The sequence below is a fragment of the Oncorhynchus kisutch genome, linkage group LG5 (genome assembly GCF_002021735.2).
Source record: "Oncorhynchus kisutch isolate 150728-3 linkage group LG5, Okis_V2, whole genome shotgun sequence".
Taxonomy (NCBI): domain Eukaryota; kingdom Metazoa; phylum Chordata; class Actinopteri; order Salmoniformes; family Salmonidae; genus Oncorhynchus; species Oncorhynchus kisutch.
In genome coordinates, this window is record NC_034178.2 from 44,679,279 (window position 1) to 44,702,797 (window position 23,519).

The window sequence follows — 23,519 nt, forward strand, 5'->3', positions numbered from 1 at the left end:
TGTGTTACAGGAACGTTCTTGCAACATCAGGCACATGTTTTATGCAAACATACAAACATTTGGGGAATGTTCTTTGGTGGTTGTTACAGATGTTGTGGACAACATTTTAGTGAATGTTAGGAGAACATTCCAAGGATATTTAATCTCAAACATTTTTGATAAACAAATATATTTTGTCAAAACATTTTCTCAAGATAAAACCCTAGCTAGAACTTAATGGGAATCTTAGCTAATGTTCTGGGAATGTTCCCGGTTTGCTGGGTATTCACTACTTTTGCCTTGGGTCGGGTTTACGAGACTAAAAGGTGCATGTGTTGTTCTCATAACTGCTGTAAAGGAGATGATTGTCGAGAGCATCCTGACGGGTTGCATCACTGCCTGGTATGGAAACTGCTCGGCCTCCAACTGCAAGGCACTACAGAGGGTAGTGCGTACGGCCCAGTACATCACCGGGGCCAAGCCATCCAGGACCTCTATACCAGGCTGTCAGAGGAAGGCCCTAAAAATTGTCAAAGACTCCAGCCACCCTAGTCATAGACTGTTCTCTCTGCTACTGCACGGCAAGCGGTACCGGAGCGCCAAGTCTAGGTCACAGAGGCTTCAAAACAGCTTCTACCCTCAAGCCATAAGACTCCTGAACAGCTAATCAAATGGCTGCTGCTACTCTCTGTTATTATCTATGCATAGCCACTTTAATAACTCTACCTACATGTACATAATTACATAAATGACCTTGACACCGGTGCCCCTGCAATTTGACACACTGACTCTGTACGGGTAACCCCTGTATATAGCCCCGCTATTGTTATTTACTGCTGCTTTTTATTATTTGTTATACTTATCTCTTCATTTTTTTGTATTTTCTTAAAACCGGATTGTTGGTTGAGGGCTTGTAAGTAAGCATTTCACTGTACGGTCTACACCGGTTTTATTCGGCGCGTGTGACAAATACAATTTGATTTGTTCAGTTGCTTCAACCTGTTTCCAAAAAATGGCTGTCCTGCATTAGCTGGTTAAAGTGAGAATCATGTCAACACTGCAGAGGAGGCTGTGGAACGCTTGTGCGATGCTGAGCTGTGATTGGCCGTTGCTATAACAATGAGGGCGGGGTGAATGCGGTAGGGGGCGGAGAGAGAGATTGACGATAACACTCTTCTGTAGCGTTCCCTCTCTTCTCATAATCTCGAGTTAGTTTATGTTTTTTTCTGTTTATTATTTTTCAGTCAGCAGGTCATTGCATGCAGGCGGACGGAGTGGCTGAGTCCTGCGCTGTCAGAGGGGGAGATTGGAGTGGTTGTCTCTTGCTACTACGCTCTTTCTATTTCTCTCTCTTGCTTGTGTTCTGCATGCTACCATCGGAATAACATTCCTGCAGCTCTGGATTATCTGCCTAAAACACAGAATTACACTTTTACACACACACCTGGGAAATCTCTGGATACCGTAAATAGAAGGAGAGAGGCTTCTGTTTCCCTTCGCGGGCGACCTCTTCTCCCCTGTAAGTACAACTGCAGCTGCTCTCTCTCCCTCTCTGCAGCGGTGTGTAACGTTACTTCTCACGTTGTCTGTATCTCTTTCTCTCTATCTTTCATACCTATCTGTTTTACCGTTTGCAAATGGAAGCACTTTATGTATATAGTCCCCCCATTTGAAGGTGTCATAGGTATTTGGACAGTGTATTAAAGTAATCAAATCTTTGTTGTACCCATATTCCTAGCACGCAACTACACCAAGCGTGTGAATCTACAAACTTGTTGGATGCATTTTTCAGTTTGTTTTGGTTTGTCTCAGATTGTTGTGTCCAATAGAAGAGAATGGTAAATTGTTAATAAGAAAATATGTTTCTGAACACCTCTATATTAATGTGAAATGCCTCCATGATTATGGATATTGAGGAATAAATCGTGAAAATGTAATGAGTGAGAAAATGACACAGGCAGAAAGATCATACCCCCCCCCTCCCCTCCCCTCCCTTCAAAAAGTATGCCTGCTAATCTTTGTGTGTCTGTGTCTCTCCCTCTCTCTCTCTCTCTCTCTCTCTCTGTGTGTCATACCCCCCCCCCCCCTCCTCCTAAAAAAAATGCTAACCTCTCACCATTACCAATAACAGCGGAGGTTAATGTGGCGGTGTTCTTTTCTCACTCATCAATAGTCACGATTCATTCATGATTATCCATAATCAAATCAAATTGTATTGGTCACATACACGTGTTTAGCAGATGTTATTGCAGGTGTAGCGAAATGCGTGTTCTTCTAGTTCCGACAGTGCAGCAATATCTAACAAGTAATCACGGTAACACACACATTAACGTAGCATGTCTTGGGGATATGATCAAATATGAGAATACACTCAAATAAAAGGTGACATTCTGTAGTGTCGCTACATTTGATCTCAAATCCAAAATGCTAGAGTTAAATTAAAAGTTTTAGCTTGAGGTTTCTACAGATCTGCCAACCCTGGATCGGTAAGGCCTTGCCCTGTGTCCTTTGCAGTGACACATATTCACCTCTGGCACTCTTGCACAATTAATTTTATTATTATTATATATATATATTTTTTTTATAATTGCCAGCTTGGTTCTCCAAAGACACTAGGCTAAAGATCGCTGTTTAAGAGCTAGTTAAAAACACGGTCTCACAATGAGTGAAGATGGAATCACTGAGAAAGAAACAGGGAGCATAAAGGTGTGTGTACAGGTGTAGGATCTTAATTTAATCACCCTGTTGCGGAACACTTCCTAATATTCAGTTGTACCTACTACCATACCCTATTCAAAGACACTAAAATCTTTTTTCTTGCCCATTTTTCTTGCCCTTTTTTTCTTGCACACATACACAATCCATATCTCAATTGTCTCACGGTTTAAAAATCCTTCTTTAACCTGTCTCCTTCCCTTCATGTACACTGATTTGAAGTGGATTTAACAAGTGACCTCAATAAGGGATCACAGCTTTCACCTGGATTCACCTGAATTCACCTGGTCAGTCTATGTCATGGAAAGTGTTGCCAGTTATTCTGCGCTCTGGCACACTGACTAGAGCTCTGAAATCGGAGTAGATAGCCAGAGTAAATTTACAAACACACCCTTAGATTGACACACATGTGCGTTAATCCTTAACAGTCTGTTAGACATATTGTACTTTTCTTAAATGTTGTTTTGTATTTGACTAAAACAAGCAGACAACAACAAAATTGCTTTTGAAAAACGTAAACTATTTGTTGTGAGCCAATGGGGTAACCTAGGTAACAACAGGTTGTTTTCTAATACCGACTGGGATTATCGCAATTATGCATCACCTAATCAACATAGAACCTCCCTTTTTTTTCTTTTTTTTTAAATATATATTTTGAATATTCATCAGTGTGTTGTGTGGAAGCTCTGTGGCAGCAGACTGTCAGCAGGGCAGAGGGAGACAGACTGAGATAAACAGACAGACAACTATTAATAACTCGAACAGCCTTTATCAGCACTGTTTGTATTATGTCGTTACATTACCATAATTACAATAAAGGTTAAATAAATAAAAAATGTGTACACTACCATGAAGACTGAGGGACTAGAGTAGTGCACATGTTATTTCCTTAAGTTTCTAACTGTAGTTATATCATCAAAGAAGAACTAGTATGCTTATACAAACGTACTTGCATTTTTTAAATGAAATTAATTATAAAATGACATGTATACTTTTGTTAATCCCTTTGAGGCTTTGTCTTCATTCAGCTTTGACTTAACTATACTATATAAAAATCTAAACGCAACATGCAACAATTTCAAGGATATGACTTAGTTGCAGTTCTTATAAGGAAATCAGTCGATTTAAATTAATTAGGCCCTAATCTATGGATTTCACATGACCGGGCAGGGGTGCACCCATGTGTGGGCCTTGGAGGGCACAGGCCCACCCACTGGGGAGCCAGGCCCACCCAATCAGAATGAGTTCCTCTTCAAAAAGGGCTTTATTACAGACAAAAATATTCCTCAGCACCCTTGGGATCTTTCATTTCAGAACCATGAAACATGGAACCAACACTTTACATGTTGCGTTTATATTATTGTTCAATATATATTCAGATCCTCTTTTTTGTTGCAGCCACATTTCTCCACCACATAACTTTTTAGAAAACAAAGACAAGCACAAGAGACAACCATTTTAATAAGCCATTATCAATCATCTGCTAACAGAGGTCACATACACAGAAAAACATTTGATAAACAATGTTATTCTTACAAACAACGGCCTCTAGTCTTATGTCGAGTGCTTCCTTGGGAACAGGTCAACAGTACTAAGTAGGATGGGTAAGTATACCAATATGAACATACTGTACATTTGGATAGAAAAATACATACTTACTAGCTAGCTAACAACAACTATCTACTTCCTGTTTTGTCTTCTTCTGCTGTAGTGACTGCTTATTTACTACCAACATCAACTAGTAAAATCACTACCTGATTACTATTGACAAGCCTGTGTGTACTAAAGAGTTAGTGTTTTTAATACTTATTTACAACCAACATCAAGTAGTTAAAATCTCTACCTGAGTACTACTTTACTACTGGAAACACTGTTTTACTACTGAACACAACTCTAATTGTGTATCTGAGTAGTGCATAAACTACACAATCCCTACAAGTCTCTACATAGCCACTACTGCACGAAATATGTTTTGTCTAGTATTTCAGTAGTCGTTTTTCATTACGTAGGAGAGAAATACAACACTGTGGAAGGGAAAAGAGAAGGCAACTGTTCTTGAGAAAATATATATTTTTTTGGCTGAAGACACTTTGATACTCTTAGTTTGACCGTAGCTTCTGTTTGCGTCTTTAGTTGACACAATGTAAAAGCCCTTTTCCTTGGTAAAGATACACTGCCTCACAGAGACGATAAGACACATTCCTCTGTACCTCATGTAGAAGGGGTCTGCTTGTTTCTGCCAGCTTACGCTCAATCGTCTTAGCCCTGAGACCTGTAGTGGCGGTCACTCCTCAACCATGATATGAGTAGTGGTGATTTTCTGCTCTCTGAGGCACGGATGTATGGGCAAAAGGTCAGCATCAACCTTCTCTGGCCATATATATATATATATATATATATATATTACACACACTGTGTGGGGGCATTGATTGTGAGAGAGCTGGGGGACAAACAGCAATGAGTAATTTGAGAGTACTCTGAAATCAGGGTTAGATGAAGTCGTCAATAGAGCCAATACATCACCACTCAGATGTCTGGGATGGTGACATCATCAGTACTATTTAGATGGCCTGGCTCATGAATACTTTATGAAAGAGAATAGTTCAGCTTGCTTAATGTAATGAGTACGATGGGAGACAGAGAGCTGGTTTCAAGCGCAGGGCGCAGCAGGTGTTTTTTAGTAAAGGATCACAGAAGGCAGGTAGCTGGGTCCAGGGACAGGCAGAAGGTCATACACAGGGACTCCAACAAGGTAACAGTACAGACAGGGAAAAGGCTAATAACGAAGTCCAAGAGATCAGGCAAGAGGTTGATGATAGGAAATCTGATAGGCAGGGAATACGCAAAAAGACGTTGTTAGTGAGGATGGCCAAAAACTATGATACACAGGAGGACTAATACGGAAATAAACAGAGCTTCGACTAGATTGTGTATCAAAACAAACAATACCTCAAAATGATGGGGTGCAAAGAAGTGAACTAAATAGTGTGTGTAAATGACATACAGGTGTGTGAACAGGTGATCAGAATTCAGGTGATTGGGATCTAGAGAGTGAGCTGCGTTCAGGGGATCTATGTGTTTGAGAGTGTGAGTTGGAAGCAGACGTTTCACTTCAGGCATTCCCAGCCAATTGTGATATTTTGGTTCTTCTTGAATTCAGTGGCATTTGGGCATGGTTCATTTTTCTTGATAAAAAAAAAATATATCTCTAATTGTAAATCAACTAATATGGCAGTTTAATGACTTTAAATCATTTTTACCATTATGATAACAATGTGCCACCAGTAAAAGTAGTAACATCAATTACACATTTAAGGTAATTGAGTTTAGGTTTAGGCATTCAGACAAGTTAAGGAATGGGTTAAAGAAATCCTCTGGTACTGTTGTATACTTTTTAGCCAGTAGTTCCAAAAGTAGCACTTACGAGCCAAACGTGGTCCCTGAAAATAACATAAAATGTCATATGTGCACATATGTGCATCCCGTCATTATTCTCACTCTGCTGTGTGTGCATCTTGCTAGCTATCACTCAAATGGCGAGGGTCTGAACTGAAGCTCTTGGTTAGAAATCAAATTGCTAGGGGGCAGGCCCACATGGGGGGAAATATAGGGAAAATGGCAAAAAAACAAAATAAAAAACCCCCCAGCTAGTTACAAACAAGAGATTCCATGGCTAATTGAGGTAAAATAGTCATTCTGACAATGTAGATTCTGCATGTATGAACTACACATTGACATATCCAGCCCAAAGCGGGAGGATTAAAAAATACTTTTCTATTCACAAAAAGTTCCAGAGCATGTCTTTAAGTTTTGAGATAGGGTTCAAACAGAACATTTTTAAATGACTTCTGTGGTATAAATGACTTGCATTATGTTTGATCATTGATAATCAGTTCAATATAAACAAAATATGTATTACAGTCATGTAAAAAAGTAAGTAAACCACCTGGAAATTAGTATTTCTATTTGGACAGATGAATATGTAACCTTCACTTGACGGATAAAGGTACTTATACTTTGCAATAATTTATTCATCAAAAATCTACAGAAATGCAATTCCATATACAGTATATTTATAAGACCACTTTCCAAAGTTTACTTACTTTTTCACGTGACGATGTGCAACTATTTGCCACCACATTTCAAGAATGACCCATTTACAAGGTTAATGGGGTGCCCTAACTTTTTAGAATTTCAAACCTGCCCAGAATTAAAACTTGCTGTACTTGACTGGCTAAGCAACTAGTCTCGATTGTAAAGCTTCTTTCACTAATAGTGATTTGTATTGAATGGGGGAATTTGCTGATGTGTAGCACCCTGTTTTGTGCAGTTCAGGAGAACGAAGAGAACTGATATTATGCGGAATATGATGGAGACCTCAGATCTAGGAGGAAACTGACTGCAAACATTTCTCTCAGCCTCATGGCAAAATGTGTAAAATAGCATGTAATTAGTTAATGCGATCATGTGTTGAGTGATTGAATTTACCTGTGTTATCCTGTTATTGCATTAGGGTGTGTACTTACTCCATGTTAGTGAGTTAGTGTAGTGTGTATGATGCCAGGGCTGTAGGGTTAAGTGTCATTTTTAAACAGTATACACTGAGTGTACAAAACATTAAGAACACCTTTCTAATATTGAGTTGCATTCCCCCCCTTTTGCCAGCCTCAATTCATCTGGGCATGGACTCTACAAGTTGTCGAAAGCATTCCACAGGGATCCTGGCCCATGTTGACTCCAATGCAGTTGTGTCAAGTTGGCTGGATGTCCTTTGGGTGGTGGACCATTCTTGATGCAAATGGGAAACATTTGAGCGTTAAAGAAAACAGCAGCATTGCAGTTCTTGACACAAGCCGGTGTGCCTGGCACCTACTACCATAGCACGTTCAAAGGAACTTAAATGTTTTGTCTTGCCCATTCACCCTCAATGGCACACACACTATCTATGTCTCAATTGTTTTAAGGCTTAAAAATCCTTCTTTAATCTGTCTTCTCCCCTTCATCTACAGTGATTTAATGTGGATTTAACAAGTGAACTCAGTAAGGGATCATAGACTGATCAGGTGAACCCAGGTAAAAGCTATGTCATGTAAAGAGAAGATGGTCTTAATGTTTTGTACACACAGTGTATATAAGTATAGGTAGAAACAGGAGCTAAGAATCACACAGGACCAGAGAAGCTCACCATGAAATGTCCCTAATTCCAAACCAACACCTAGCTCCCACCCCTAGACACCTCTTAATACCAACTGTGAGGAGTTCCCTTCTCTGATGTCCCCTTCAATACCATTGACCCATAAAAGCCACGTATTTTACGAGTCTAGGGAGGGAGACAATATTTCCTGCCTCAGGAAGGTACAGTAAGTGACATCACTGCACAATGCTAATTTAAGCCCTATTCTTACAGGACTAGTATTACTAAAGAATTTTGGTTATGTCATTTAATATTTAAAAAATGAAATAATAATTCACCTTTTATTTAACCAGGTAGGCCAGTTGAGGAGATGTTCTCATTTACAACTGCGACCTGGCCAAGATAAAGTAAAGTAGTGCGACAAAAACAACAACACAGAGTTACACATGGGATAAATTAACGTACAGTCAATAATGCAATAGAAAAATCAGTATACATTGTGTGCAAATGAAATAAGGAGGTAAGGCAATAAATAGGCCATAGTGGCGACGTAATTACAATTCAGAATTTAAAACACTGGAGTGATATGTGCAGATGAGGATGTGCAAGTAGAAATACTGGTGTGCAAAAGAGCAGAAAAACAAATATAAGGGATGAGGTAGGTAGTTGGTTGGATGGGCTATTTACAGATGGACTGTGTACACCTGCAGCGATCGGTAAGCTGCTTTGACAGCTGACGCTTGAAGTTAGTGAGGGAGATATAAGTCTCCAACTAGCAATTCGTTCCATTCATTGGCAGCAGAGAACTGGAAGAAAAGGCGGCCAAAAGAGGTGTTGGCTTTGACCAGTGAAATATACCTACTGGAGCATGTGCTGACAGTGGGTGTTGCTATGGTGACCAGTGAGCTGAGATAAGGCGGAGCTTTACCTAGCAAAGACTTATAGATTACCTGGAGCCAGTGGGTTTGGCGACGAATATGTAGCGAGGACCAGCCAACGAGAGAGTACAGGTCACGGGGGTGGGTAGTATATGGGGCTTTGGTGACAAAACGGATGGCACTGTGATAGACTGCATCCAATTTGCTGAGTAAAGTGTTGGAGGCTATTTTGTAAATGACATCGCCGAAGTCGAGGATCGGTAGGGTAGTCAGTTTTACGAGGGTATGTTTGGCAGCATGAGTGAAGGAGACTTTGTGCGAAATAGGAAGCAGATTCTAGATTTAATATTGGATTGGAGATGCTTAATATGAGTCTGGAAGGAGAGTTTACAGTCTAGCCAGACACCTAGGTATTTATAGTTGTCCACATATTCTAAGTCAGAACTGTCCAGAGTAGTGATGCTAGTCAGGCGTGCGGGCGGGGACAGCGATCGGTTGAAGAGCATGCATTTAGTTTTACTAGCATTTAAGAGCAGTTGGAGGCTATGGAAGGAGTGTTGTATGTCATTGAAGCTAGTCTGGAGGTTTGTTAGCACAGTGTCCAAAGAAGACCAGATGTATGCAGAATGGTGTCATCTGCGTGGAGGTGGATCAAAGAGTCACCCACAGCAAGAGCGACATCATTGATGTATACAGAGAAAAGAGTCAGCCCGAGAATTGAACCCTGTGGCACCCCCATAGAGACTGCCAGAGGTCCAGACAACAGGCCCTCCGATTTGACACACAGAGGAGGGGGGGGGGGGGGCTTGGGCCAGTTGCTGCAGGGGGGTGCACAGCCAGGTGGAAAGCCATAGAGAAATGCTTTTTGAAATTATCGTGGATTTATTGGTGGTGACAGTGTTTCCTAGTCTCAGTGCAGTGGGCAGCTGGGAGGAGGTGCTCTTATTCTCCATGAACTTTACAGTGTCCCGGAACCTTTTTTGGAATTAGTGCTGCAGGATGCAAATTTCTGTTAGGAAAGCAAAGGCTAGCTTTTTCAAACTTGACTGTGTATATTGGTTCCTGACTTCCCTGAAAAGTTCCATATCGCGGGGACTATTCGATGCTAGTGCAGTATGCCACAGGATGTTTTTGTGCTTGTCAATGGCAGTCAAGTCTGGAGTGAACCAAGGGCTATATCTGTTCTTAGTTCTACATTTTTTGAATGGGGCATGCTTATTTAAGATGGTGAGGAAAGCACATGTTTTTTAAATAACCAGGCATCCTCTAATGAGGAGGTGAGGTCAATATCCTTCCAGGATACCCGGGCCAGGTTGATTAGGAAGGCCTGCTCGCAGAAGTGTTTTAGGGACCGTTTGACCGCGGACCCATAACGGACGCCGGCAATGAGGCAGTGATCGCCGAGATCCTGGTTGAAAACAGCAGAGGTGTATTTGGAGGGCAAGTAGGTCAGGGTGATCTATGAGGGTGCCCATGTTTATGGATTTGGGGTTGTACCTGGTAGGTTCCTTGATAATTTGTGTGAGATTGAGGGCATCTAGCTTTGATTATAGGATGGCCGGGGTGTTAATCATATGCCAATTTAGGTCACCTAGCAGCATGAACTCTGACGATAGATGGGGGGCAGTCAATTCACATATGGTGTCCAGGGCACAGCTGGGAGCTTAGGGGGGTCTATAGCAAGTGGCAACAATGAGGGACTTATTTCTGGAGAGATGGATTTTTAGAATTAGAAGCTCGAACTGTTTGGACATAAACCTGGATAGTATTACAGAACTCAGCAGGCTCTCTCTACAGAAGATTGCAGTTCTATCTTGGACACTCTATAAGTAGGGCCCCCCCATTCTGATGGCAACACCGCCATCTTGGCCGTGGCGGATCGCTTTTCCAAGGCCGTCCACTTCATTCCTTTCCCCAAGTTACCCTCTGCCAAGGAGACGGCCCAGCTCATGGTGCAGCACGTCTTCCGGGCCCATGGGCATGGTCTCCGAATGCGGCCCTCAGTTCTCATCCCGGTTCTGGAAGGCGTTCTACACCCTCATTGGGTCGTCGGCCAGCCTGTCTTCCGGGTTCTACCGCCAGTCTAACAGCCAGTCGGAGCGAACCAACCAGGACCTCAAGACCAACCTGTGCTGCCTGTTCTCCTCCAATCACACCACCTGGAGCCAGCAGCTGGTGTGGGTGGAATATGCCTGCATCACCCTTCCCTGCTCTGCCATGGGCCTATCACCGTTTGAGTGTTCCCTGGGGTATCAGCCCCCGCTCTTCCCTGAGCAAGAGGAAGTCGGCATACCTTCTGCCCAGATGTTTGTCCGCCTTTGTCATCGTACATGGAGGAAAGCCCGGTCGTCACTCCTCAAGACCACCTCCAGGTATCGACGACAAGTGGATCGCCATCGGACCCCAGCTCCCCAGTATTGTCTCGGGCAGAAGGCATGGCTATCCACCCGGGATCTGCCCCTCCGGGTGGAAATCCCGCAAACTGTCCCCCCGGTTTATCGGCCCGTTCCCCATTCCCAAGATCATTAGCCCCTCTGCTGTTCGTCTTCTTTTGCCCGGTACCCTTCGTAAACATCCCACCTTTCATGTGTCCAGAGTCAAACCCATATCTCACAGCCCTTTGTCTCCCCTTTCCAAGCCCACTACTCTCCCCCGTCTCATCAACGGCCAACTGGCTTACACAGTGAGGAGTCTACTGAAGGTTCGACCTCGGGGCAGGGGATTCTATTACCTGGTTGACTGGGAGGGTTATGTCCCGGAGGAGAGGTCCTGGGTTCCGCCAGGAACATCCTGGACCCAGGCCTCATTGCGGACTTTCAGCACTGACACCCCGGTCAACCAGGTATGCGCCCAGGTAGGACACCAGGTGGCGCCCCATTGTATTCACCCCCCTCCAGGTGTCGCCCATTTTCCCCATTATCCACTGTGTGTTTATACTTGTGCTCTCTGTTTGTCTGTTGCCAGTTCGTCTTGTTTGTTCAAGTCAACCAGCATTTTGTGTCTCAGCTCCTGTTTTTACCAGTCTCTCTTTTCTCACCCTCCTGGTTTTGACCCTTGCCTGTCCTGACTCCGAGCCCGCATGCCTGCCCCTGAGCCTGCCTGCCAACCTGTACCTGTGCCCCCCCTCTGGATTACCGACCTCTGCCTTACCCTGACTCTGAGCCTGCCTTCTACACGGTACCGTTTCCACACCTCTGGTTTACTGACCCCTGCCTGCATTGACCTGTCTATTGCCTGCTCCTGTTGGAATATTACACTATTGTTTATTCGATGTGGTCTGCATCTGGTTCTTACCTTCATACCTGATACGATGTTGCATCTTGAGGAGGACCATTTCAACTTTGGAAATTGATACACTGTGGCAGGACGCTGTCAGTGCATGGAGCCAGTGCATCAGGATACAGATTGAGATATAGTTTTTCATTTTCTAGCTCAGAATATACAGTATTTTTCATAATCACAGTGTAATTTTAAAGGCATGTGCTGTTCTCCTACTTTGCGGCAGCTAAGCGACAAATCAGAGAAGAGATGTGACCAACTGGAGAAGAGAATCGACAGGAAGATAGACGTCATCCTAAGCTCATGTGAGTCTGCTCCGCTCTGCTCACTTATCATGGTTCTGCATCTGGTCTCTTTCAATGGGGCCCCATCAAACACTTCACCCTTTGCAGCAGAACTTTGTGTCATTGACCAGTATGTCCACAGCTCAGGTCCCCCAACCACCCAGTCAGACCCGAGGGAAACTGGTTGTAGGCTTGTATAGAATTCTCCCATGGCCTTCGAACATGACATATCTGGACACACCCATGAAACTGCCAATAGGCCCACGTCCAGATCTTCCGTGGCCAGTCATCCGGTAGGGGAAGGAAACACAGAGGAGAGGCACAGGCCCATGCACAGCACCCCCATGAGTACTGACTTTAATAAGGAGGGCCGCTTCTATGAAGGTGATGGCCTGAAGACCAAGTTGGCTATGTTTGAGGGTAAGGAGGATTGGGGGTCATTCATGATTCCTTTTGAATGTCTAGCACGGAAATACTACTGGAACTCAGAGAAACCTGACAGGCTGCACGAGTGCCTGAGGGGTCATTCCATCTGTTTTGTGTGCTCCCTCCCACAGTACGTTAGGGAGGACAACGACCAGCTGGTCACGCACCTGCAGACCAGGTTTGGTCAGAAGGAACCACCCACGACTGTGAGGAGGAAACTGGGGGAGATTAGGCAGGGTATGGAAACATCTGCTGAGTTTGCAGAGGAGGTCAATTGCCTGGTTTCTCTTGCCTATCCTGGGGCTAGCTTGGTGCCTCAGGATCAGCTTGCCACTGACGCTTTCCTTAATGGACTCAAAAAACAAAAGGTGGCATACCAGGTGATAAACTGTGACCCTGGCTCAAGCACAGCAACTCGTGGAGGTGCGTGAGCACAACTTAAAGGCAACTGTTGGTCGTGTCAGCAAATCAAGGCACAGGGCTCGAAGCCTATCGTGGTCTGACTCAGACGAACAACCAGTGACATACATGGTTCAAGGGCCCACATAAGTTTGAGTCTCTACTAGAAGAAAGTAAAATGTTACGGGTGGAGCTGAGAAGCCTCGAACACCCCCCTGCACCCCCTAAGTTTGTCATGTCCGGCCCCATCAGCTACCTAGAGCTGTCTACTGAGCGGGGGAGAAGGAGGTCCGGCCAAGGCGGAGTCACGTTCCAGTCCCCAAGCCCAAACAAAGGTGCCAAAACCACCTGCTTCCAGTGTCGGGAGGGGCATTTCAGAAGACAATGCTCAAGGTCTCCTGGCCCCACCCCATCCAGAACTCTAGACAGACGCCCAACTCCAGACCTCACCACCATGAACAAGTCCCGAGAATAGGGCGAGCTGCTAGCCGAGGCCCAAGCCTTCAGATCCCAGTCTAAGTTAATGGGGTTGGTCAATTTGCACACTGGGTTGAGGCCTACCCACTCCCAGACCAAGGTACAGAGAGCACAAGAACACATTCTTATTTTCAATGACTGCCTAGCAACGGTGGGTTAACTGCCTTGTTCAGGGGCAGAGCGACAGATTTTTACCTTGTCAGCTTGGGGATTCAATCTTTCAACCTTACAGTTAACTAGTCCAACACTGTAACCACCTGCCTCTCATTGCACTCCATGAGGAGCCTGCCTGTTACGCGAATGCAGAAAGAAGCCAAGGTAAGTTGCTAGCTAGCATTAAACTTATCTTATAAAAAACAATCATAATCACTAGTTTAACTACACATGGTTGATGATATTACTAGTTTATCTAGCGTGTCCTGCATTTCATATTATCGATGCAGTGCGCATTTGCGAAAAAGGTTGTTGCTCCAACGTGTACCTAACCATAAACATCAATGCCTTTCTTAAAATCAATACACAAGTATACATTTTTAAACCTGCATATTTAGTTAATATTGCTTGCTAACATGAATTTCTTTTAACTAGGTAAATTGTGTCACTTCTCTTGCAACAGAGTCAGGGTATATGCAGCTGTTTGGGCCGCCTAGCTCGTTGCGAACTGTGTGAAGACTATTTCTTCCTAACAAAGACAGCCAACTTCGCCAAACGGGGGATGATTTAACAAAAGCGCATTTGCGAAAAAAGCACAATCGTTGCACGACTGTACCTAACCATAAACACCAATGCCTTTCTTAAAATCAATACAGAAAGTATATATTTTTAAACCTGCATATTTAGCTCAAATAAATCCAGGTTAGCAGGCAATATTAACCAAGTGAAATTGTGTCACTTTTCTTGCTTTAATTGCACGCAGAGTCAGGGTTTATGCAACAGTTTGGGCCGCCTGGCTTGTTGCGAACTAATTTGCCAGAATTTTATGTAATTATGACAACATTGAAGGTTGTGCAATGTAACAGCAATATTTAGACTTAGGGATGCCACCCGTTAGATAAAATACGGAACGGTTTCGTATTTCACTGAAATAATAAACGTTTTTGTGGAGCGATGGGTAACGATGCTTCGAGGGTGGCTGTTGTTGATGTGTTGTCGACGTGTTCCTGGTTCGAACCCAGGTAGGGGTGAGGAGAGGGACGGAAGCTATACTGTCACACTGGCAATACTAAAGTGCCTATAAGAACATCCAATAGTCAAAGGTATATGAAATACAAATGGTATAGAGAGAAATAGGCCTATAAATACTATATAACTACATCCTAAACCTCTTACCTTGGAATATTGAAGTCTCATGTTAAAAGGAACCAGCAGCTTTCATATGTTCTCATGTTCTGAGCAAGGAACTTAAATGTTAGCTTTTTTACATGGCACATATTGCACTTTTACTTTCTTCTTCAACATTTTGTTTTTGCATTATTTAAAAATAAGTGTTCATTCAGAATTGTTGTGATTGTCATTATTACAAATAAATAAATAAAAATCGACCAATATTTTTTAATTTGTTTATATTTTTAATCGGTCTCGGCTTTTTTTGGTCCTCCAATAATCGGTATCGGCGTTGAAAAATCATAATTGGTCGACCTCTAGTTTCAAGCAGTAGTAGTCCCTGTGCCCAAGAACACTAAGGTAGCTTGCCTAAATGACTACCAACCCGTAGCACTCACGTCTGTAGCCATGAAGTGCTTTGAAAGGCTGGTCATGGCTCACATCAACACCATTATCCCTGAAACACTAGACACACTCCAATTTGCATACCGCCCCAACAGATCCACAGATGAGGCCATCTCTATTGCACTCCACACTGCCCTTTCCCACAGAAGGAACACATATATGAGAATGCTATTCATTGATTACAGCTCAGCGTTCAACACCATAGTGCCCTCAAAGCTCATCAATAAGCTAAGGACCCTGGGACTAAACACTTCCCTCGACAAGTGGATCCTGGACTTCGTGACGGGACGCCCCCAGGTAGTAAGGGTAGGTAACAACACATCCGCCACGCTGATCCTCAACACGGAGGCCTCCCAGGGGTGCTTGCTCAGCCCCCTCCTGTACTCCATGTTCATTCATGACTGCATGGCCAGGCACTACTCCAACATCCTTAAGTTTGCCGATGACGCAACAGTGGAAGGCCTGATTACCGACAACGATGCGACAGCCTATAGGGAGGAGGTCAGAGACCTGGCCATGTGGTGCCAAGATAACAACCTCTTCCCTCAACATGATCAAGACAAAGGAGATGATTGTGGACTACAGGAAAAGGAGGACCGAGCACACCCCCATTCTCATCGATGGGGCTGTAGTGGAGCATATTGAGAGCTTTAAGTTCCTTGGTGTCCACATCACCAACAAACTATCATGGTCCAAACACACCAAGACGGCTGTAAAGAGGGCACGACAAAGCCTATTCCCCCTCAGGAGACTATGAAGATTTGGCATGGGTCCTCAGATTCTCAAAAAGTTCTACAACTGCAGCATCGAGAGCATACTGGTTGTATGGTATGGCCTGGTATGGCAACTGCTCTGCCTCCGACCGCAAGGCACTACAGAGGGTAGTGCGTGTGTGTTTTGTCGGTGTGTGGTTCCGCTTATACAGGACTATTAAAGGCCCAGTGCACTACTTTAATGATCCCCCCCCCCCCTACTTCCTGCGGCTATGACTGTACATTACGTAAATAACATTTATCTTAACCATAACTTGACCTCAGCAGCAGATTAAATATGTCCTGATTCTCCACTCTTCCTTTAGATATCTAGCTCACTGAGATACCTTCCAAAGGTTATGTGTAGAGACAAAACAGACATTATCATTCAATAACTGTGCAGGGGTGTTTACTGTAAGTACAGACAGAGGAAAGTGCCCAGCCTGCTCTGTTTTCTGTATATATGCCAAAATCACCTGTGTGAGTGAGTACAGTACATAGTAATTGACACTCTGCAATCATACACTATCCAGCACACTTAGTTCAACACGGCCAAGGTCGACATCTGATGTTCCAGGTACAATCACATCACATGCACCTGCATAAGCACATTAACAAGCATACACACACACACACTTCTTTTTTTACAATATACACTTGCAAACACTGAGTGCACACAAAGACTTTGTAATTGCAAGCACAATGTCATATTATGACTACAACCAAAAGGAAAATGTCCAAACAAGATAAGAATGCATAACATAAATGTCCTATTACATAAAGCTGCATGGCCAAGCCTGGAACACAATGGAGCACTCTAATGTTGACCCAGCAGAGTGAGATATTTGTTTTTCACTTAGGCCCATGATGTACAGTCGGCCTTCTGTTCAGAGAGAGAGCGAGAGAGATGCACACACCAGACACACACACACACACCGAAGATGGAGAGACCGAGAGGGGGGACAAGACAGAGCCCAAAGAAAGGAGCATTTGTTGTCTTACGAGTCATGTCTCTGCTGCTGGCGAGGAAAAATACAAAAGGTTATCTTTATTATTGTCTCACCACAGATGAGGAGAGAGGGATGGATGGAGGAGGGACAGGTCAGGGGAAAACTCCCACCATGCATGGTGAGTCTGAGTCCATGAGACGTGTCATTGTAATGTTGAACACAACAACAGTCCCTTTGGAACATGACCAGAGGAGAAACAACAGTCCTTCACCACTGTACTGTACTTATATTATCTGCAGTCACTCACACACAATTACCACAACAGCCCTTTACAGCCCTAACATTTCACTGAAGAACATAAGTGCTTCCAATTCTGTTTTCTTTGTGTATAATGGATTGTTTTGTGTCTTGAAAGTAGCTTGTCTTTTAGTCTCTTGCACCTGGAAATAACAAACTTTGCACTGGACTGGTCAACAGCTGTGTTTGGATGTGAATTTGCTTGTGCGTGTACCTGCTTGTGTGCAATGGTGCTTCTGTACTCTGGTATATGGGGGACAGATGTTCAATGTTCCTGTGTGTGCCTGAATGTCCTTTCGGGACATTCTCTCTAGGAGAATGTTGTCGGATGTGTGTAGAGACAGTGTATGTGTTGTGTGTATTCGTAGACAACGAGTTTGTGTGGATGAAAGAGTGCGCATGTGCAATGTGTGTGTATGTATGTTTGTGTGTGTTTTGGAGAGCTACCGCCGGTTACACAGGCAGCGCTTGAATGAGCAGTCTTTCGGTGCGTGTGAACTGTTGGGGCGAGAGGTAATATGACCACAGGCCCAGAGTTGGCCTCACTACTGAGCAGTAACAAAGTCTGCACAGTACAAAGGCACACTCATTCATTGTTATTCCTTAAATCCATTTATACAAAATAAACACCAGCTCAATCTTTCTTTCTCTTCCTCTCACATCACCCTCTCCTCACATGTGCCATTCTTACTGCATGCTCATCTGCTTTCCACAACTTCCTTTTTAAAATCCATCAAACCATGTCAAGGGCAAGGTATTGGTATTTAGGATTGTGATGCACATTTGCCATGGTACTTTGAATGTTTTTTTCAATGTTCTCATCCTTTCTTTTTCCATTGAAATATCTGTGTATCTGTTTGTTTGTGACTGCTGTCTCCTCTCCTGCCAGGTTCAGAGGTCTGATTGGAAAATCACACTGGTCAGATTAGACTGCTTCCTACTGTAATGGATTTTCCTACCATTGAGCCCAGGCACACATTTCAGCCTATCATGTGGTTTTGGGATATTTCTGTGGGCTGGAGAGTGTGTGTGTCATGTTCCTGATGTGCACTGACCTGCATAAACCCATGAAGCCAAAGTGAACAAGCAACACATCATCTACCTCAGTAGGCTGTATTCTTGAGAGAAGTTTAATCCAGGACAATGGTTGATTTCTACAGACATTTGGGTTGTGGATTTACAGCATATGACAGGAGTTATTATGGAAGTCCTTTTTGCTAGAAAGACTATTTGAACAATAGTTAGATGGATCATGATGATTCATTCAATTAAGACAGAAGTGATAAACACAACAAGCAGCTAATAGACTCAACTTTCCTTTTATAACTCATCTAATGCATTCTAAACTTTACAGGAGAGAGGATTGCTGGAGTGGAGCAGAGAGACCATTAGTGCTCTCTCTCTCAGGAGAAAGATGCACCATTAAGGCTATCTGTGTCCAGGACTGATCAGAGGGAATGAATGGTGGGACTGAGCCTTGCTGGCACCCCTACATGACCAGATGCCCTCTGATTGTGTGTGTGTGTGTTAATCGTCTCATTATTTGTCTGTTTGTGTGTGTGGGGTGGGGGTTATGTTCCCAATCAAATACACCAAACCCCACTGAGCCTTCATGTGTTGAACATAGAACACTCATAACTTATTTTTCTCAATCTTCTCTGCATCTTCTGGTCTTCGGTAGTTGTGTATCCTGCATTGACCACCCCCACACACACACACACACACACACACATAGTCATACTGTACATTTACTGAGCCTGACGCCATGTTCTTTGACAGTGTTAAAGCCATCCTATTGGCTCAGAGCATAGAGCTCCCAGAATGCACCCTGCTCCAAACAGAGGGATATGTTGTCTGTAAACAAGATACTTGTAGCACACCACCATTGGTAACACTTCCCTGACAACACACAAACATACTTACTCTGTGCTCAGGAACACTTCGTATGCTGATTACTCAACACTACATACATCAGCTACTACAGAAATAAAATGACTGCAACACTTAACAAAGAGCTGCAGTCATTTTTAGAATGTGTGGCAAAAAAACTCAAAGCTAAAAAAACTAAAAGCATTGTATTTGGGACATATCATTCACTAAACCCTAAACCTCAACTAAATCATGTAATGACTAATGTGGAAATCAAGCATGTTGAGGAGACAACTGCTTGATGTAACCCTGGATTGCAAACTGTCATGGTCAAAACATATTGTTACAACGGTAGCTAAGATGGGGAGAGGTCTCTTCGTATCGCTATCAACAAAACAAGTCCTACAGGGCCTAGTTTTGTCGCACCTGAACTACTGCCCAGTCATATGGTCAAGTGCCACAAAAAGGGACACGCAAACAACAGTTGGCCCAGAACAGAGAAGCACGGCTAGCCCTTAAATGTACACGGAGAGCTAACATCAATAACATGCGTGAGTTGGGGTGGGGTGGGAATTCTGTTGTTTTTCTATGTTTTGTTCTGTTGTTTATATTTCTATGTGTTTGGCCTTGTATGGTTCTCAATCAGAGGCAGGTGTCAGTCGTTGTCTCTGATTGGGAGCCGTATTTAGGTAGCCTGTTTTCTATTGTGTTTTGTGGGTGGTTGTATCCCGTGTTAGTGTTTTCATCATACGGGACTGTTTCGGTTGTTTTGTTTGTATTTTTGTTCAGTGTTCTGTTGATTTATTAAATATATCATTATGGACACTTACCACGCTGCACATTGGTCTGATCCTTGCTACTCCTCCTCTGAAGAAGAGGAATTCCGTTACAATATGATGTGGTAAAGTAGTGTGTAATAATGTGTTGTGTGATTTGTAATTGCCTTAGTCTTTTTTGGACCCCAGGAAGAGTAGCTGCTGCTTTGGCAGGTACTAATGGCGATCTGTAAGAAATACAAAATATTTACGTTACGACACACAAGCTGCTTTGGAGAGCTGGAAAGAGAAAGGGGGAGGAGAGCAGTGAGGAAAAGGCGAAGCGAGATGTTTCACTCAATCTTTGCAAAATAAGCCAAATGCGTTTTCTATGGGCTTATTTTGGATCTAAGCTTGTCGCCTGTCTTCCCGCCTTTGGGACAATGACTCCCATTGTTAGGGCACGGAGACATGAGCATCTCATCATTGAATACAGATCTCTGAGAAGAGCAATGAATCGAGAGGTTGAATCCAAAGGACATAGAACTATCATTCTCTTGTCTCTCCCAACCTTTGAGGGGAAGATTTAATGCAACACCCGGTTTGCTGGTCATCTGCCAAACAGACGTTGCTTTTAAAGGGGCAATCACCAGTTGCTACATCTATTTTTTATAAATGAATGGCATATACCCATTAATGCTTAAAGAATATAGTTTATAAATGACTCAATCTAATTTTATTGGTTAAAACTCATTTTTTTCAACCACTACACAAATTTCTTGTCCTAACTGACTTGCTAGAACTATAGTTCTATGACATCTACTTTGTGCATGACACAGTAATTTTACCAACAATTGTTTACAGACATATTATTTCACTTATAATTCACTGTATCACAATTCCAGTTGGTCAGAAGTTTACATAAACTAAGTTGACAGTGCCTTTAAACAGCTTGGAAAATCCCAGAAAAGTATGCCATGGCTTTAGAAGCTTCTGATAGGCTAATTGACATCATTTGAGTCAATTGGAGGTGTACCTGTGGATGTATTTCAAGGCCTACCTTAAACTCAGTGCATCTTTGCTTGACAAATTGTAGACCTCCAAGTCTGGTTCATCCTTGGGAGAAATTTCCAGACGCCTGAAGGTACCACGTTCATCTGTACCACGTTCATCTCAACAAGGAAGAATCCACTGCTCCAAAAATGCCGTAAAAAAGCTAGACTACGGTTTGCAACTGCACATGGGGACAAAGATCATACTTTTTAGAGAAATATCCTCTGGTCTGATGAAACATAAATATAACTGTTTGGCCATAATGACCATTGTTATGTTTGGAGGAAAAAGGGGGAGGCTTGCAAGCCGAAGAACACCATCCCAACTACGAAGCACGGGGGTGGCTGCAGGAGGGACTGGTGCGCTTCACAAAATAGATGGCATCATGAGGAAGAAAATTATGTGGATATATTGAAGCAACATCTCGACATCAGTCAGGAGTTAGAAGTTAAAGCTTGGTCGCAAATGGGTCTTCCAAATGGACAATGAACCCAAGCATACTTCCAAGGTTGTGGCAAAATGGCTTAAGGACAACAAAGTCAAGGTATTGGAGTGGCCAAAACAAAGCCTTGACCTCAAGTCTATAGAAAATGTGTGGGCAGAACTGAAAAAGTGTGTGTGAGCAAGGAGGCCTACAAACCTGACTCAGTTACACCAGCTCTGTCAGGAGGAATGGGCCAAAGTTCACCCAACCTATTGTGGGAAGCTTAAACAATTTAAAGGCAATGCCACCAAATACTAATTGATTGCATGTAAACTTCTGACCCAATTGGAATGTGATGAAAGAAATAAAAGCTTAAATAAATCATTCTCTCTACTATTATGCTGACATTTCACATTCTTAAAATAAAGTGGTGATCCTTACTGACCTAAAACAGGGAAGTTTTACTAGGATTAAATGTCAGGAATTGTGAAAAACTGTGTTTACATACACCTTAGCCAAATACATTTAAACTTCCGACTTCAACTGTACGTATATGGATGAGCGATGGCCGAGCGGCATAGATGGTATAAAATACAGTATATACTGCACATGTGATATGAGTAATGTAAGATATGTTAACATGATTTAAAGTGGCATTATTTAAAGTGACTAGTGATCCATTTATTAAAGTGTCCAGTGATTGGAATGTTGTTCTGAAAGAGCTGCAAAATCTGGACCCCTACAAATCAGCCAGGCTAGACAATCTGGACCCTCTCTTTCTAAAATGATCTGCTGAAATTGTTGCAACCCCTATTACTAGCCTGTTCAACCTCTCTTTCGTATCGTCTGAGATTCCCAAAGATTGGAAAGCTGCCGCCATCATCCCCCTCTTTAAAGGGGGAGTCATTCTATACCCAAACTGCTACAGACCTATCTTGCCTTTCTAAGGTCTTCGAAAGCCAAGTTAACAAACATATTACCGACCATTTCGAATCCCACCGTACCTTCTCCGCTATGCAATCTGGTTTCAGAGCTGGTCATGGTTGCACCTCAGCCATGCTCAATGTCCTAAATTACATCATAACCGCCATCGATAAGAGACATTACTGTGCAACCGTATTCATCGACCTGGCCAAGGCTTTCGACTCTGTCAATCACCACATTCTTATCGGCAGACTCAACATCCTTGGTTTCTCAAATGACTGCCTCGCCTGGTTCACCAACTACTTCTCTGATAGAGTTCAGTGTGTCAAATTGTAGGGCGTGTGTTCCGGACCTCTGGCAGTCTCTATGGGGGTGCCAGAGGGTTCAATTCTCGGGCCGACTCTCTTCTCTGTATACATCAATGATGTTGCTCTTGCTGCTGGTGATTCTTTGATCCACCTCTACGCAGACGACACTATTCTGTGTACTTCTGGCCCTTCTTTGGGCACTGTGTTAACTAACCTCCAGACGAGCTTCAATGCCATACAACTTTCCTTCCGTGGCCTCCAACTGTTCTTAAATGCAAGTAAAACGAAATGCATGCTCTTAAATCTATCGCTGCCTGCACCTGCCCGCCGGTCCAGCATCACTACTCTGGATGGTTCTGACTTAGAATATGTGGACAACTACAAATACCTAGGGGTCTGGCTAGACTGTAAACTCTCCTTCCAGACTCACATTAACCATCTCCAATCCAAAATCAAATCTAGAATCGGCTTCCTATTTCACAACAAAGCATCCTTCACTCATTCTGCCAAACATATCCTTGTAAAACTGACCATCCTACCGATCCTCGACTTCGGCAATGTCATTTACAAAATAGCCTCCAACACTCTTCTCAACAAATTGGATGCAGTCTATCACAGTGCCATCTGATTTGTCACCAAAGCCCCATATACTACCCACCACTGCGACCTGTACGCTCTAGTTGGCTGGCCCTCGCTTCATATTCGTTGCCAAACCCACTGGCTCCAGGTCATCTACAAGTCTTTGCTAGGTTAAGCTCCGCCTTATCTCAGCTCACTGGTCACCATAGCAGCACCCACCTATCGCACGCCCTCCAGCAGGTATATCTCACTGGTCAACCCCAAAGCCAATTCCTTCTTTGACCGCCTTTCCTTTCAGTTCTCTGCTGC

The 23,519-nt window shown here is 43.3% G+C and overlaps 1 protein-coding gene across 3 annotated transcripts in view; it reads left to right on the forward strand.

Moving 5' to 3' along the window:
• Positions 1 to 1,102: 1,102 nt before the first annotated feature.
• cdk18 (cyclin dependent kinase 18) overlaps positions 1,103 to 23,519 on the forward strand; it is a 45,786-nt gene continuing 23,369 nt past the window's right edge. The window contains exons 1-2 of one of the 3 annotated variants that reach the window (XM_020483381.2): positions 1,170 to 1,498; positions 17,120 to 17,179. Coding sequence is in view for 1 of the 3 variants with exons in the window: in XM_031825140.1 (XP_031681000.1) it covers positions 19,986 to 20,068 (83 nt within the window). In the remaining 2 variants the exon portion in view is untranslated. Of the gene's footprint in view, positions 1,499 to 17,119; positions 17,180 to 19,873; positions 20,069 to 23,519 lie in introns of those variants that run through there. The other 2 variants (XM_020483380.2, XM_031825140.1) reach the window with 2 other exon arrangements.